This window comes from Notothenia coriiceps, unplaced genomic scaffold, assembly GCF_000735185.1.
Source record: "Notothenia coriiceps isolate Sejong01 unplaced genomic scaffold, NC01 NC01_scaffold00028799, whole genome shotgun sequence".
Taxonomy (NCBI): domain Eukaryota; kingdom Metazoa; phylum Chordata; class Actinopteri; order Perciformes; family Nototheniidae; genus Notothenia; species Notothenia coriiceps.
This window is the reverse complement of record NW_011361500.1, coordinates 277987-291351: the sequence shown is the minus strand read 5'-3', so window position 1 is coordinate 291351 and position 13365 is coordinate 277987. Positions and strand designations below refer to the sequence as shown.

Here is a 13365-nt window from a genome sequence, read left to right as displayed (position 1 = left end):
GTTTACATGTAAGAGGTTTATCTCTCATTCAGAACAATGAAAATGCTCTCCTCTCACTGATTACTGTACATCACCATGGAAACCTTTGATCTCTGGACACATAGTTAGCTCACATATAAACACCTTTGTCATGGAACACGATGATGTCATAACTCCAACTGACATGCTCAGAGCAGCAGACTTCAGATAATGGTTAATGGTCCTGCCCTCAACAGCACTACGTCAATTATCGGGTGTCATCATATGCCGTTTCCATGGAAACGCATCCCTCGCCATAAAACACGATGTCGCTGTAGCTCCAATGGACACGGTCCGGTCGTCCCACAATCTTCACCTGTATATCACCTCTCCATGCCTCAACAGCTCTAAGTCAAATCCGACATCTCACCATATGCCGTTTCCATGGAAACTCATCCCTCGCTATAAAACACGATGTTGACACCTATGAAAAGGGTCAAAACAGCACCACACTTCAGATAATGGTTAACGGTCCAGCCCTCAACAGATCTATGTCAATTATGGGGTTTCATCATATGCCGTTTCCATGGAAACGCATCCCTCGCCATAAAAGACGATGTCGCTATAACTCCTATGAAAATGTTCAAAAAGTGCTCAAACTTCACGTGTGCTAACAGTCCAGCCGTGAAGACATCTACTGGACAGCTTTGAAATTTCTTCAAATTCCGTTGGCATGGCAACACAATGCTCGCCATGAAACACGGTTTTCTCATAACTTCAGTGAAAATGCTCCAAACAGCCCAAAACTTCACAGGTTTGGTAACGATGCAGCCATCAACGCATCTAAGCGTATTATCGGATGTCATCAAATGCCATTGGCATGGCAACAGATCATTCACCATCAAGTTAGTTCAAAAGTTTGCAGTTAAAATATTCTGCTGCTTTTCCAAGCCTTTTTACTTTCTTTTCTTTATGTTTCTCAATCACCGCTGTGTTCATGCAATCATGTGGTTTGAGATATCCTACAATTAAATGCCATGTGATTATTTTATAAATAATCACAATTCCTCTCATTACTCATTAGGTTGACTGTTTCCTATTTCCTAATCACATTCTCATATTTAATCAAGATTGGTCTGTCAGATGGTTTCTCTTTCAATGTGTTGTTTCATTTCTTTATAGTAAGTCAAATTAAAGGTTTACTCAAAAGGCCTCTGAGGATAAACATATACTTTAAATGATGACAATGTTAGGGCTTTAATCTAATGGAATTTTAGAAGACTGGTTTTAATATATGCCCTAGAAGCAGTCAGACTGCAGCATGTGGATTTAACATGTTATTATCACAGTAACTTGTTATGCAGAATGCAGTTTCTGTAGTTATCTAAATGGGGTGTACATTATGGTAGAAATCTTTAAATATGTGTGTTGGTGGTGACCGTCCTCTAGAGGTGAGCAGTGATGGAAGAGGTACCCTGATTTTTTATCAGTTATAAATTATAAGCTACGGTTATACTACCGTTTGAAGTACTTTTCAAACAATTGATTTATGTCACAAAATACTTTTAGAAAATAGATTTTCCCATTTCACAAGTATGAAATACATTATTAGATTATAATTATTGATGCATTAATGTGTACATGAATTTAATATTGCAGCAGCCCATTCTAATAACTTTGTAACATTTTAAAACAAAAAATGTAAACCTAATTTGTTGAATATGTTTGGTGTTATTAACATTAAGATATCTGATATTTGCCTCTGAATGGTACATGTAGAAGTATAAAGTAGCAGAAGAGGGAAATACTCAATTAAAGTACACTTATCTGAAACGTATACTTAAGTACAGCACTTCAGTACGTTTATTTAGTAAGTGAGTTAGTTAGTAACTTATTTAGTTTCCACCACTAATGCAATCAGACTGATCACAAAGATCAGGACAGCAGCGGTAGTTCTACATACATCCACAAGAGGGCAGCAATGAATCTGAACAAGCCACACACTGTGGAAACAGCAAGACAGAACTGAGTACTCTGAGATCAAATACAGTACAGTGTAGAGATGAAAGTCTATGCATGAAACCCCTTAATGGGAGCCGTTTAAGAAGAAAAAACGCTCAAGATTTATAATGCTGAATGTGAAAAACAGGTAAATTGTTCAAAAGATCTTTGTGCATAAAGTGTTATACATCACCCTGAGGCCTGAGAGGAAACTCTTTTACGTTGAGCACACAGTAGTTTCCTTTTATGCTCCTCTGAGAGACACATTGTTTGTAGTAGTTATTGTGGCAGCTTTACATTGCTCATTGTAAAAAAGTCTCTGTTAAAGCCTCCCAAAAAGACTGTGTCTTGATATGTCTTTAAACAGACAGCTGACTCACAGTCACACATACACATCAGACTGTGACTGGCAGAGCAAATCGAATAGACTGTCTCTCCCACATTTTGTCGTCAATAAAAAGTTGTCAGGGATGTCAGGGACAACCATCAGCATGTATGACTTATATAGACAAGCCAATTGGTCAGCTCTGCTAAATCAGACACCTGCCAAATAAATCATAAACATATAAAGAAAGAAGAAGTAGAAGTGTTTGCTCCTTAAATGTTGTGAGCAGGCTATAATGATGAATATATAACTGCACTAGAGTAAAGCTTATAGACTAAGGCCTCAAATTGAGTTCTTTAAAAAAAAATGCATTGTTTTATTAGTCTTTAACATTTCAGAACAATGCTCAGTGATTTAGTGCTTTCATAAACTGAATGTGACCTGAATTAATTGAGTTTTTAGTGCATGCTTGCATCGAGAAAGTGGCATGTACAAACTTCAAAGGAACTGAGTGACAAAAGCGTATTTTAGATGTTTAACTTAATGCCCTGAGCCGCCTGACACGTATTAGACACGATCCACAGTACAAATAAATTCAGTGTAACTTCAGGAGACGGCGGTGACTGATGTGTCGAGGCCGCTGTTTGTCACAGAGGGGGTTGTTGGAGTTTCCTTGTAACCGGAATTAGCTGTGAAGTGCGACCTTGAGGTGTGAACACGGAATACGAAAGGTCCGGCTTGCTTCTAGAAAAAGGTCTCTCATACTTTGCACCTCGTTTGCAAGTGAATCTCTTAACAAATAAAAACGGGATTTGGGCGTGAAGCGTGGATGGAAACTGTTGAATAAGAGTTTTTTACGCATAAGCAATTATAGGCTACTTGTTGTTTTTTTAATATAGAAAGATACAACTTTATGACATAACACGCAAAATCACGTGTGGTATAATCTGTAACAGATCTAAACAAGGAATGCTTCCAATGTAATACAAATAAATCTGTGCGCAATTACGCACAGGCCTTTTTTTGCTTGGTGCGTTTGTGGACGTGTTGCCTCGGTTTATTGCGGGTCTGTGCAGCATGTGCAGCTGATAGGCCGTGGTGTTAATGTATTCACGGAGTGCAGAGCTCCTGCTCGGGATAGGCCCACTGTCAGGTGATGACGCGCTACAGGACAGGCGCAAGGGGACAGCTGAGCCAGCAGCACCGGTCACTTTCATTTGAATGCAAATCGCCAAGAGTTGAGGGGTTGGCTGACGTCAGGCCGGCCTTAGTAATACCTTTACCATCTTGTCAACAGAGACACATCATGTGAGACTGGAGACAGACTGGAACTACGTCGCATTTCATACTGGGAACCCATTTGGACTATAAAAACAGCAGACGGATTGTTTTTTAACAGTTTTCAGGGCTACAATGTTGCCTTGAAATCGGTTGCATCTTCCCTTTTGCTGTTGTGATCATATTTAATTCTTTTTTGTACAAATCATGTATGTGGGATACATTTTGGATAAAGAAACTGGCATGTATCACCAAGGGCCAGTAAGAAGATCGAGCATCAATATGCCTCCACAGAACTTTGTTTCTACACCTCAGTACCCAGACTTTACTGGATACCATCATGTGCCAAACATGGAAACGCACGCACAGTCTGCGGGGAGTTGGGGAGCCACTTATGGAGCTCCACGGGAAGACTGGGGTGCATACAGCCTGGGACCACCTAATACTGTCCCCGCACCCATGAACAACTCCTCTCCCGTACAGGTTCCCTACTGCTCATCCGAGTACAGTCACATGCACCCTCCGGGATCTGCGGTGTTACAGCCGCCGCCGGAAAACGTTAATGTTGCACAGCTTTCTCCTGATAGAGAAAGACGCAATTCTTTCCAGTGGATGAGTAAAACTGCGCAATCATCATCTACAGGTCAGTAATTGTAACATTGTGCCACACTTGGTTTATGCGATTGTCTTGGTTTTTGCAACAGTAACCTTTTACGCACTCAAGTTTTGTGTTTCTGTTCGAGTTGTTTGACTTTGCCTTGTCTTTTTTAATACATTTTCCTATCGAATGTATTAGGCCTACTTTAAAACAAAAACTAAGCATTAGTTGAACGAAAGTGATTATATTTGGAAGGAAATGGCAAAAGGAGACGGTGCGTAAAAACTCGGCATAAATGGAAGGCAGAAAAGCCTGGTCTTTTGACACTTGCCTAATGCTGGCTACTTACATTTAACAGAATACCCAGAATGAGAATATTGAAAGTTTTGATTGAATGTGCATTATAATAATGCATTTGCATGAGACATGCAGCAGACAGATTTTCCATATCTAATAATTCTGAAAAGTATAAATGCCAGCAGCTCACTCTACTGTTTGCTGCTCTGTGGTGGAAATAAAAAGGTGTGAGGAATCGGCGCCAGGCCCAGTTGTGATGTTAATGTCATTATTCCTGGAGATGTGAGGTCGACTTCCCTGTCACGTTGTTTGGTGTTTGGAGTGTTATCCGTCATATCCAGGCGGTGGCCTTTGCTTTTAACACCTCTTCACTTTGATATGCACTAACCTCCCTTCCTCTCCAAGAGTTATATTACCGGAAAGAGTGACGTTTTTTCACAGCCTGCGTCTGAAACATGTAGTAGTACAAACTGTAGGCCTTTAAATTGGCGTGAATTACAGATTTAATATTCGTTCCTGTTGAAGGCCTAGAATAAAACCGACCAGCTTATTTAAATCCATTAAATGAATTTGGCCCATAGTCTATTGTGGGAATATAGATGTCCATCTTTTAAAAAAAATTTGAAATCGTCAGCCATTTTGTTTAACTTGCTTACATACAAAAGTTGACAGTGCTTTAACAGGCCTGTAAAACAATGCACTATTTGTGAAGTCGCTTCAGATGTTTGTCTTATCTCCTGTGTAGTGCGTTTCTTTTTAACTTGTCAGCAGAAGATCTGATCGCTGGGGGTTTGAAATGCACTGTACTACAGTTGTCATCAAAGCAAGATGAAAAGGCTCAATTTGCGTATCTGAAGAGAAAGCAGAGAGATGTGGATTTAAGAGGCAGCTAATAAAGATGCTATGTGCAGATAGGCCGGTCCTGGCATGCAGCCTCCTCCGTGTAAATCTTCCATTTAACAGCCTCGCTGCTAAAAAAAAAGAAGAAGAAAACAACCAAATGTTAACGCTGTTTTGTTTTGGTCACCTTTGCAGGTAAAACAAGAACGAAGGAGAAATACAGGGTAGTTTACACAGACCATCAGAGGCTGGAGCTGGAGAAGGAGTTTCATTTCAACAGATACATCACCATCAGGAGGAAATCTGAGCTGGCTGTCAACCTCGGTCTATCGGAAAGACAGGTATGTTTATATCAGAATTAAATACATCTGCATGCTTTATTTTACTGCAATTGTTGTTAAAATGTATAAATGGCATGTATGAAATCTGTATGAGCATTAATGGACAGCACATACAAATGTAGACTTGTTTTTACCTTAAAAAGTGAGGCCTAAAGTCAATATTATCATTAACATATTGGGCACCTTATTTACATTATTAGACTAAAATACATTTGCTTTGAATATTTAAAGATACCATGATGCCGGATAAATTGGCTTTTGTTATATAACATATATTTCTAGTTATTTCATATTTCATGATATAATCGAATCCTTAATTACAACATTGTATTAATCTTTATTTTTGAAATTCACAGTTTTTCAGAATGTTCAGAGAAAATAATGACAAATGGAATGTGAAATATAGGCCTTTTCATTATAGCCTACGCATATTTAGGCTACTATATTTAGATGTCATATCCATCTGTCATTGGGCATTTTATTACTTTATTTTGGATTAGTAATAAATGGCATGTATATTTAACGAGTTTATATATGTTTTTATTAGTTCATTATTGGTATTTTCTGCTTTTAACGGTAGGGTAGGTAGTTCACTTCAGAAACACTTTTTGTTATATTCCATTGAATGCTCTTAACGTGCCGATAGCAATGAATACATTAAATGCTTTGACAATAAATATATACAAATATTTCATCTGTGGAAGCCGTGGGGCTGTAAAAAGCAGGTCCAATTATCTTCCTCGGCCCGCGGCAGATAATTGGATGGCCTACCTGCCTGTCAGCCTTCCATCTCGTGCACAAACTTATCTCGTGCCATCATAGGTCATGTGCGCGTTCGTGTGTGTTGGAGGAGGGGATCTGTAAGGAAGTCTGAAGGAAGGGGCAGATTTTTTTCGGTTGTGTAGCCTACTTTCAAATTCTAGCTTACTCGAGTTGGTTTCTCCATTCTTATACCCTACCTTTAAGTTCTGCATACAAAATTGACCTTAACATAGGCTATTCAATGTTCATTATTCTAAGTCATTATACAAATAAATAATTTTTACCAGGAATAACAATTTGTGTATTTTGTTAGCTCTTTTTGAATATTTGTTCATGGGTTTTGGAATTTCTTGGAGAGTAAACGAAGTTGCCCACGCCCAAAATGTAAAGTCAATCTGATTTTCTTTACGCCTATTTTCAGGTGAAAATCTGGTTTCAGAACCGCAGAGCCAAGGAGAGGAAAATGATCAAGAAGAAGCTGGGTCAGTCTGACGGCAGTGGGGGGTCTGTGCACAGTGACCCGGGATCAGTGAGCCCCCTGCCGGTGCCGGGCTCGCTCAGTCCCTCGGACATCCACAACTCTATGTACCCTCCTCCGGGAATGAACATGTCATCTATCAGGAATATACAGCAAGTGACTGTGAATCTGTAACAGTTCACTCCGGACCATGTAACAAAACTGAGCACTCCGACACGCTGACAGGACACTTGGATCTGAACTCACGTCCTGAAGCACCAAGCTGTGGATAAAGATTTCATTTATAGCAACGAAATACTGGAGGCTCTTGAAATATTGCTTTTTTTTAATTAATATAGAATAGTTCTAATAACGTGGGGATTTAAAAGAAAAACTAAAAAATCGACGTGTTTCAAACTTAAAAGCTTTAAATTTGTTTGTGAGTTAATAAGATATAAATATCGTTTTTTGTATGTGAAGAAGTGTATGTGAATAAAATGAGAATTCAGGGACATTTTAATGAAGTTTTTAAACTGGATTGTATGTAGCTCGCCATGCAAACGGCTTTGACTTGACAAATCATTTACACGTTTTCAGCACAATATTATCCGCTTTAGTAAAGCAGGGAACAGCTGTTAATGATACAGGTAGAACGGTCGTTTCATGGCAAAATGTAAATAAAATGTTGTTTTACAGTACACCTGTCATTTCTATTATTTCTGAATATTGCTAACTTTTGGATAACCATTGCATTACGTTTTTTTATTTTATATTTTTCTTGAGTATTTTACAGATCTACAGCATGCAAGCCATTTTCCTCCATCGGCTTATGGCTATACTTCATATTGTTGCAAGTTACAAATTCAGATAAAGAACAAGTTAAGCCTCAAAATAGCTGTAAGCAAGATGTAGTTTATTACTTTGCCTATTTGAAAATGTGATGTAATTGTGCAAAAGAAAATTGCAACAATTGGCTATCTCTTTCCAAAACTGTATTTACAACCGTGAGCAAATGCATACTCAATGCATTTATTTTTAATTTGGCTATTATGCAAAGCCTGAATAGACTGTGTAATACAAGCTAAAGCGCAATACCAGACTTTCTAATTAACCTTTTTTACCAACACCTTTAATGCATGTTTCATAGTCTGCAAAATGGCCCACACGTTACTTCCCCAAACAGTAAAAGTGTCCACAAACGAATAAAGCAATCAACATAGTGGTTAATGGTAAGCCACCTGTTATATTAAATCTAATTCTAAATATAATATACATGTCTAAAACAACAACAAAAAAGGCATTATGTCATCAGTGGGTGGACTTTCATTTAGCATTCAATGACAGGGAATTTACATCTAATTATAGACTAAAACATTGTAACATAGCCTATTCAGATAGGTGTGTTTTTGGCTACTTAAAGTGAGGCTGGCTCAGAGTTATTGGTTTAAAGTGTGCAATTAGTACAAGTGACATGTTAATTGGAAGGTGGCTAGACTGACTTTCTTGACTTTGACTGTCCATGTCTTTAAGAAGTGTATTCCCTGATGATAATAAACATGTAAACACGTTTAATATATGGCCTTTATTATTTCGATTATGTTACAAACAGTTAATATTTTATGGGAATAGACTCCACTACCATCTATTATATATGCAAGCCATGTGTCACAGATGTCATGTTAGTTTTGGTGATAAATCATCTCTGGTCCCTCTGAGGGGCGATCATTACTTTCCATAAACTCCGGCTCAGCGCGCAGGCTCGTACGTCAGCGCGCAGCCCCTCCGCCGCAGACGTCATGAGCGTCTTACTACCCAACATGGCGGACTTTGATACCATTTATGAGTTGGAAGACGAAGAGGATGAGCAGGTAGTGAGTGAGGAACACTTGCCCAGATACTGTCTGGAGCCCGTGGTGATGCGAGGGGCCGGACACATCACAGTGTAAGCAGAGCCTTGTCCGCGCTCCGGTCTGTCCGCCGGGACGCTTTGTTGTTTTGGTTTCTTCATCCTTTAGCCTGGTTAGCTCATGCTAGCCTGCTAGCTAACGCAAAACATAACAACAGTTAGCTAAGGGCTTGTTCAAGGGGACCGTTGGTTTTAACAATATTCACACGTAAACCAACGGTAACAGTCATATATCCATGGCACTATGGCAACCATGAATGTGGTTGACTAGCAACCGATTTTGATGAGTTAAACTGAGATGAGTTAGGAAGTTTACATGTGGGGAACCGTTAGCTATACATCTGTGGCTGTAATGTGTACTTTACCGACACTAAAACATAATTACTGGACATAATAATTTATCTTTAAAGTCAACACAAAATCACCGGCTGAAGTATTGTCTAAAGTGGCCTTTTTTGCAGATTTCATCATTGTTTACGTGGGTATTTCAGCTTATTGACCAACATTTAAACATCTACAGGGTGAAAAGTAAAGCTAGTCGTCCAATATGTTGTATTAAGTGAGTTTTATTCATAACAAAAGTCTACAAGCAAAAAAAGGTTCATTACTGTCATTCTCATCAAAATATCAGCCACAGCTTTAACCTGACTAGCAGATGCTGAGTCCCAGCTTGCAACATTTCTTTAAGTTGGATTTTTAGACATAAAGTGGGGATATACATTTTAAAACTCAACATTATCCGTTACTTTTCACAAAGTTATAGTTGAGCTTTGAATTTTCCAGGAAAGACCAACATGAGGAAATATTCTGGCAAAGTTAAATACAATATACTACAATATATCCAACAGACCAACAGAGATTATCCCTGGCCTTTGTTGGTGTTTCAATATATATATTATATACTTCTTCTTTTTTTTTTTACAACTTTTGATAAATATGTGGATAGTATGCCCACTTGTTTAATAAGTTAGAGTCTGACATCTTATAGAAAGCTTGAAAGCCTATCCCCCTAGTTATAAATTGTAAATGTTTTTGGGGAAGGTTGTAAGTCCTTGCTTACTCATCTGGACTGCCATCCATGTGTATGTGTGGGTGATTTAATGTACCACTCTTCATAATGCCAACTATTACTGTATAGTTTGTGAACAAGCACGTTAAGTCTCATCATGTGTCAAACTAAATATATTTTTCTCTGGACTATTTTTGTTCTTATGTTCATTTTAATAGCATATTGTGTTCTTATTTTAAGATACATTTTAATTTGTATATCAATGCTCACATTTTGTTTGTCTGTTTCCAGGTTTGGACTGAGCAACAGATTTGACACAGAGTTTCCCTCTGTTCTCACGGGAAAGGTACAGTTGCTTTTTCAGTTTCTTGCACTTCATTCCTGCAGGCTGCTTTGTGTTCAATTCCAAGTAGAAAGAATTTGAAAAGCAATTAAAGCCACAGTGATCCAATTGTTCTGTTGGGCCTTTAACTGCCCCAACTTCCCCAAACTGCCCCATTCAAACCTCCCAGAGTGGTTTTGATCTGACCGAGCTGCATTTCAAGTAACGCACCACAGTGTATAGAAAAGAGCCTGAATGTGCTGCTGTCCAGCTCTGTAAATGAGTAAGCCGTCTATGGGGATCAGTTGGCGGGGACCCCAGTGTTTTGGAGGGTCCAGCTCCCGGTGATAAAATAATGAAATGAAGACTCGGCCGTAGACAAGAAAGGAAAGCTTCCTGGGTCGGACGCAGAAACACAAAAAGGCTGCAGGGGTAAGAGCAGGCCGAGGGAAGTGTGGTGCAATAAAAAGTACCTTCAGTATTGTGACCCAGGGTGACATGTGATTGATGAGGTCACAATTATGATGATTGAAGGTTGCAGATCAGGCCCTGCTGGGCTTTATTCTGAGGTCTTTGGCTGTTTGCAAAGAGACCTTTGCATCCTGTCATAAAAGATTACGACCCCCGTTTTATGGCGTACAGACTCAGCGAGGAATGAGCATCCATTCAAGTTGTTAGGCCGGCGCAGCCACAGGCACTGAGCTTATCTCTCCTTTGAGTCCCTCCTTGCCTTGAACAGTCTGGAGCTAGGTTAGCAAATCAGAGGCATAGTCTTTAGAGATCTCATCTCTGAACAACATCTGCAAATATCTACCTGTTGGTTTTTCTAAAGCTCTTTGATCTTTGTGCACAGATTTTATTTTGAGCAAATTAGGGATCTTTTCATGTCAGCACCACCTACAAACACTTCTCTCCCCCTCTTGCACTTAGTAATTAGGTTATTGCTTCAATTGTCTGATAAACCTCCCAACTACATAGAGCCTCTAGGAGTATATTTTGGTATGCACACATACAATCTTTCTTCTTCTTCTTCTTCTTCTTTTTTTAGGTTGCGCCAGAGGAATTCAAAACCAGCATCACCAGGGTGAACGGCTGCTTGAAGAAGAACTTGCCTGTGAATGTGAAGTGGCTTCTCTGTGGCTGCCTGTGCTGCTGCTGTACAGTAGGCTGCAGTCTGTGGCCTGTTATCTGCCTCAACAAGAGAGTGAGTCCCAGACCTCCTGTGACACCAGTCGGACAGTTTAACTCTCCCTTACATCAGCGCTGATTACTCAGGGGCTGTTATAGCAATTCAGCCGCATTGGTCCGAGTGTAGAGGGTAATAACAACTCCTGTTCAATTAGTGGCTCTGTGTAGAAATGACACATTGCACTGCACAGCTCCTCTCCTGCTCTGTTCAAGGGTGTGTCATTTAAAGGTGGTGTTACCACTCACATGTAATGGCAACAAAGTGGAAATTACTAGCTGGTAATTCAGGAGTGTAGTCCATAAATCCTGACACTGTGGTGGTTTACTGATACCTGTAAAGTATTTGCTCGCATTAACATACACATATTTGTTCTCTTTTCCTACAGACAAGACGGTCCATTCATAAGTTGCTAGAGTGGGAAAATAACCGGTTATACCACAAGGTGAGGATGACAGATTGCACTTTAGCACCTGTGTGAAAGTGCTTAAGTGTCCGTGTCAGTGAGCAGCGCAAGTTGAGTATCATCGTGACGGATAACGACCATTAATCTGTTTTGGAAACTCTAACCTGCCACGCGAGTCTCTCAGAGCTGCGTCAGATCTGGAGCTGGAGGTCTGAGAGGGCCGTGAGGTCAGCAGTAAAAGGCCGTGTTAATTTTGTTTTGTCTCGCAGCAACAAATTACTGCTAGTAGCTGTGCAGAGGCATAAAGGAAGCTCTTCAGGGTGTCTGGCCACAGTTTGACCCCGGCCAGGCCAGACAGCCCTGATCCCAAATGCCCCCGACACTGAAGGGGAGATTTCAGACAGATTTTCGTGTGTGTGTGTGTGTGTGTGTGTGTGTGTGTGTGTGTGTGTGTGTGTGTGTGTGTGTGTGTGTGTGTGTGTGTGTGTGTGTGTGTGTGTGTGTGTGTGTGTGTGTCTTTGTGTGTGTGTGTGTGTGTGTGTTTGAGAAGGAGAGGGATGGTCACTCATTGTGTCTGTGTCTTTTCTTCTCTCATCAGCTGGGGCTGCACTGGAAACTCAGTAAAAGAAAATGTGAAAGCAGCAATATGATGGAATATGTAAGTAGGCTGACCGAACAAACTGCCTATGAATGATTAGACAGTTACTGTATTATTTATATTAGTGATTAAGCAGCAACTGTTTTTATTGATTTATTGATAAATAATGCTGTAAAATATCTTTAACATTCTCAAAAAAAGTGAGTGGCATAATTCCTAGGAGATAGGATTACTCAATCTGCAACATGTCTCATTTATTCTTGTAATCAGTCCAAAATGACATGGTGTATTAAAGCAAACGTCCTAAGAAATGACAGGCCCAATTAAAAAAGCATTCCCGTTATGTATACACATCTTGCCATTGTTCAAAAATAAAGATTTGTCTTGTATTTCTCTCTCTGTAGGTGATTCTTATAGAATTCTTACCCAAATATCCTATATTCAGACCGGACTGAGGAGCCGTTGACAGACTGGACGTGTGGCCCTTGAATCTTCTCCTTAGTGCCTTGTATATACAGTATGTTGGAAAAGGGTCTGCACCGCTGTCCCTCCTGACGGCCCCCTACATCTCCCAGTACCTTGTACATTAGAATTTGCAACACTGTCACTTTGCTTTAGAGCAGATTTTGCACTTTTTCCCGACAGATCCAGACATGTCCCCTTCGTTGCACTCGGATGTGTTTTTTTGTTACATGTGACAAATAAGTGAAACTCTCCAAAAGTGCATTTACCCCAAAGAACCATCAGCTCATCCCATCCATGATATCAGTAATCCCTTGCAAAGAATGTGACGCCTCCACCTTCCCAAACTGTCCTTGCCTTATGTATGACCTTTTGTTTTTAAATAACATGTAAGAGGAAGAGGAGGAGGAGGAAGGCCCTGGGTTCCTCAACAAGTCAGTCCATTAAAATGCTGGTTGTTGGGTTTGAATCCAGTTCTTTGCAAGAAGATGGGATGGCTGACATTGCCTAGCGTACAGTGTACGTCCTCACCTTGTGTTCTCTTTATATTTGACCCTCTGTACCTGGGAGCTAGCTAGTATAAAACTTGACCTGTAAATATAATGTTGCCAAGGCACAC

At 39.9% G+C, this 13365-nt stretch overlaps 2 protein-coding genes across 2 annotated transcripts; both read left to right on the top strand.

Annotated features, from left to right (window-relative positions):
• Nucleotides 1-3683: 3683 nt before the first annotated feature.
• On the top strand, nt 3684-7170 carry cdx4 (caudal type homeobox 4). The gene is made up of 3 exons (XM_010786133.1): nt 3684-4205; nt 5493-5638; nt 6822-7170. The coding sequence occupies exons 1-3, from the start codon at nt 3770-3772 to the stop codon at nt 7050-7052; spliced, it is 813 nt and encodes a 270-aa protein (XP_010784435.1). The 5' UTR covers nt 3684-3769; the 3' UTR covers nt 7053-7170.
• A 1468-nt stretch (nt 7171-8638) lies between these two features.
• chic1 (cysteine-rich hydrophobic domain 1) lies at nt 8639-13347 on the top strand. Its single transcript, XM_010786134.1, has 6 exons — nt 8639-8799; nt 10064-10118; nt 11143-11298; nt 11669-11725; nt 12285-12344; nt 12689-13347. Exons 1-6 carry the CDS (start codon nt 8654-8656, stop codon nt 12737-12739), a joined length of 525 nt encoding a protein of 174 aa, XP_010784436.1. The 5' UTR covers nt 8639-8653; the 3' UTR covers nt 12740-13347.
• The last annotated feature ends 18 nt before the right edge of the window (nt 13348-13365 follow it).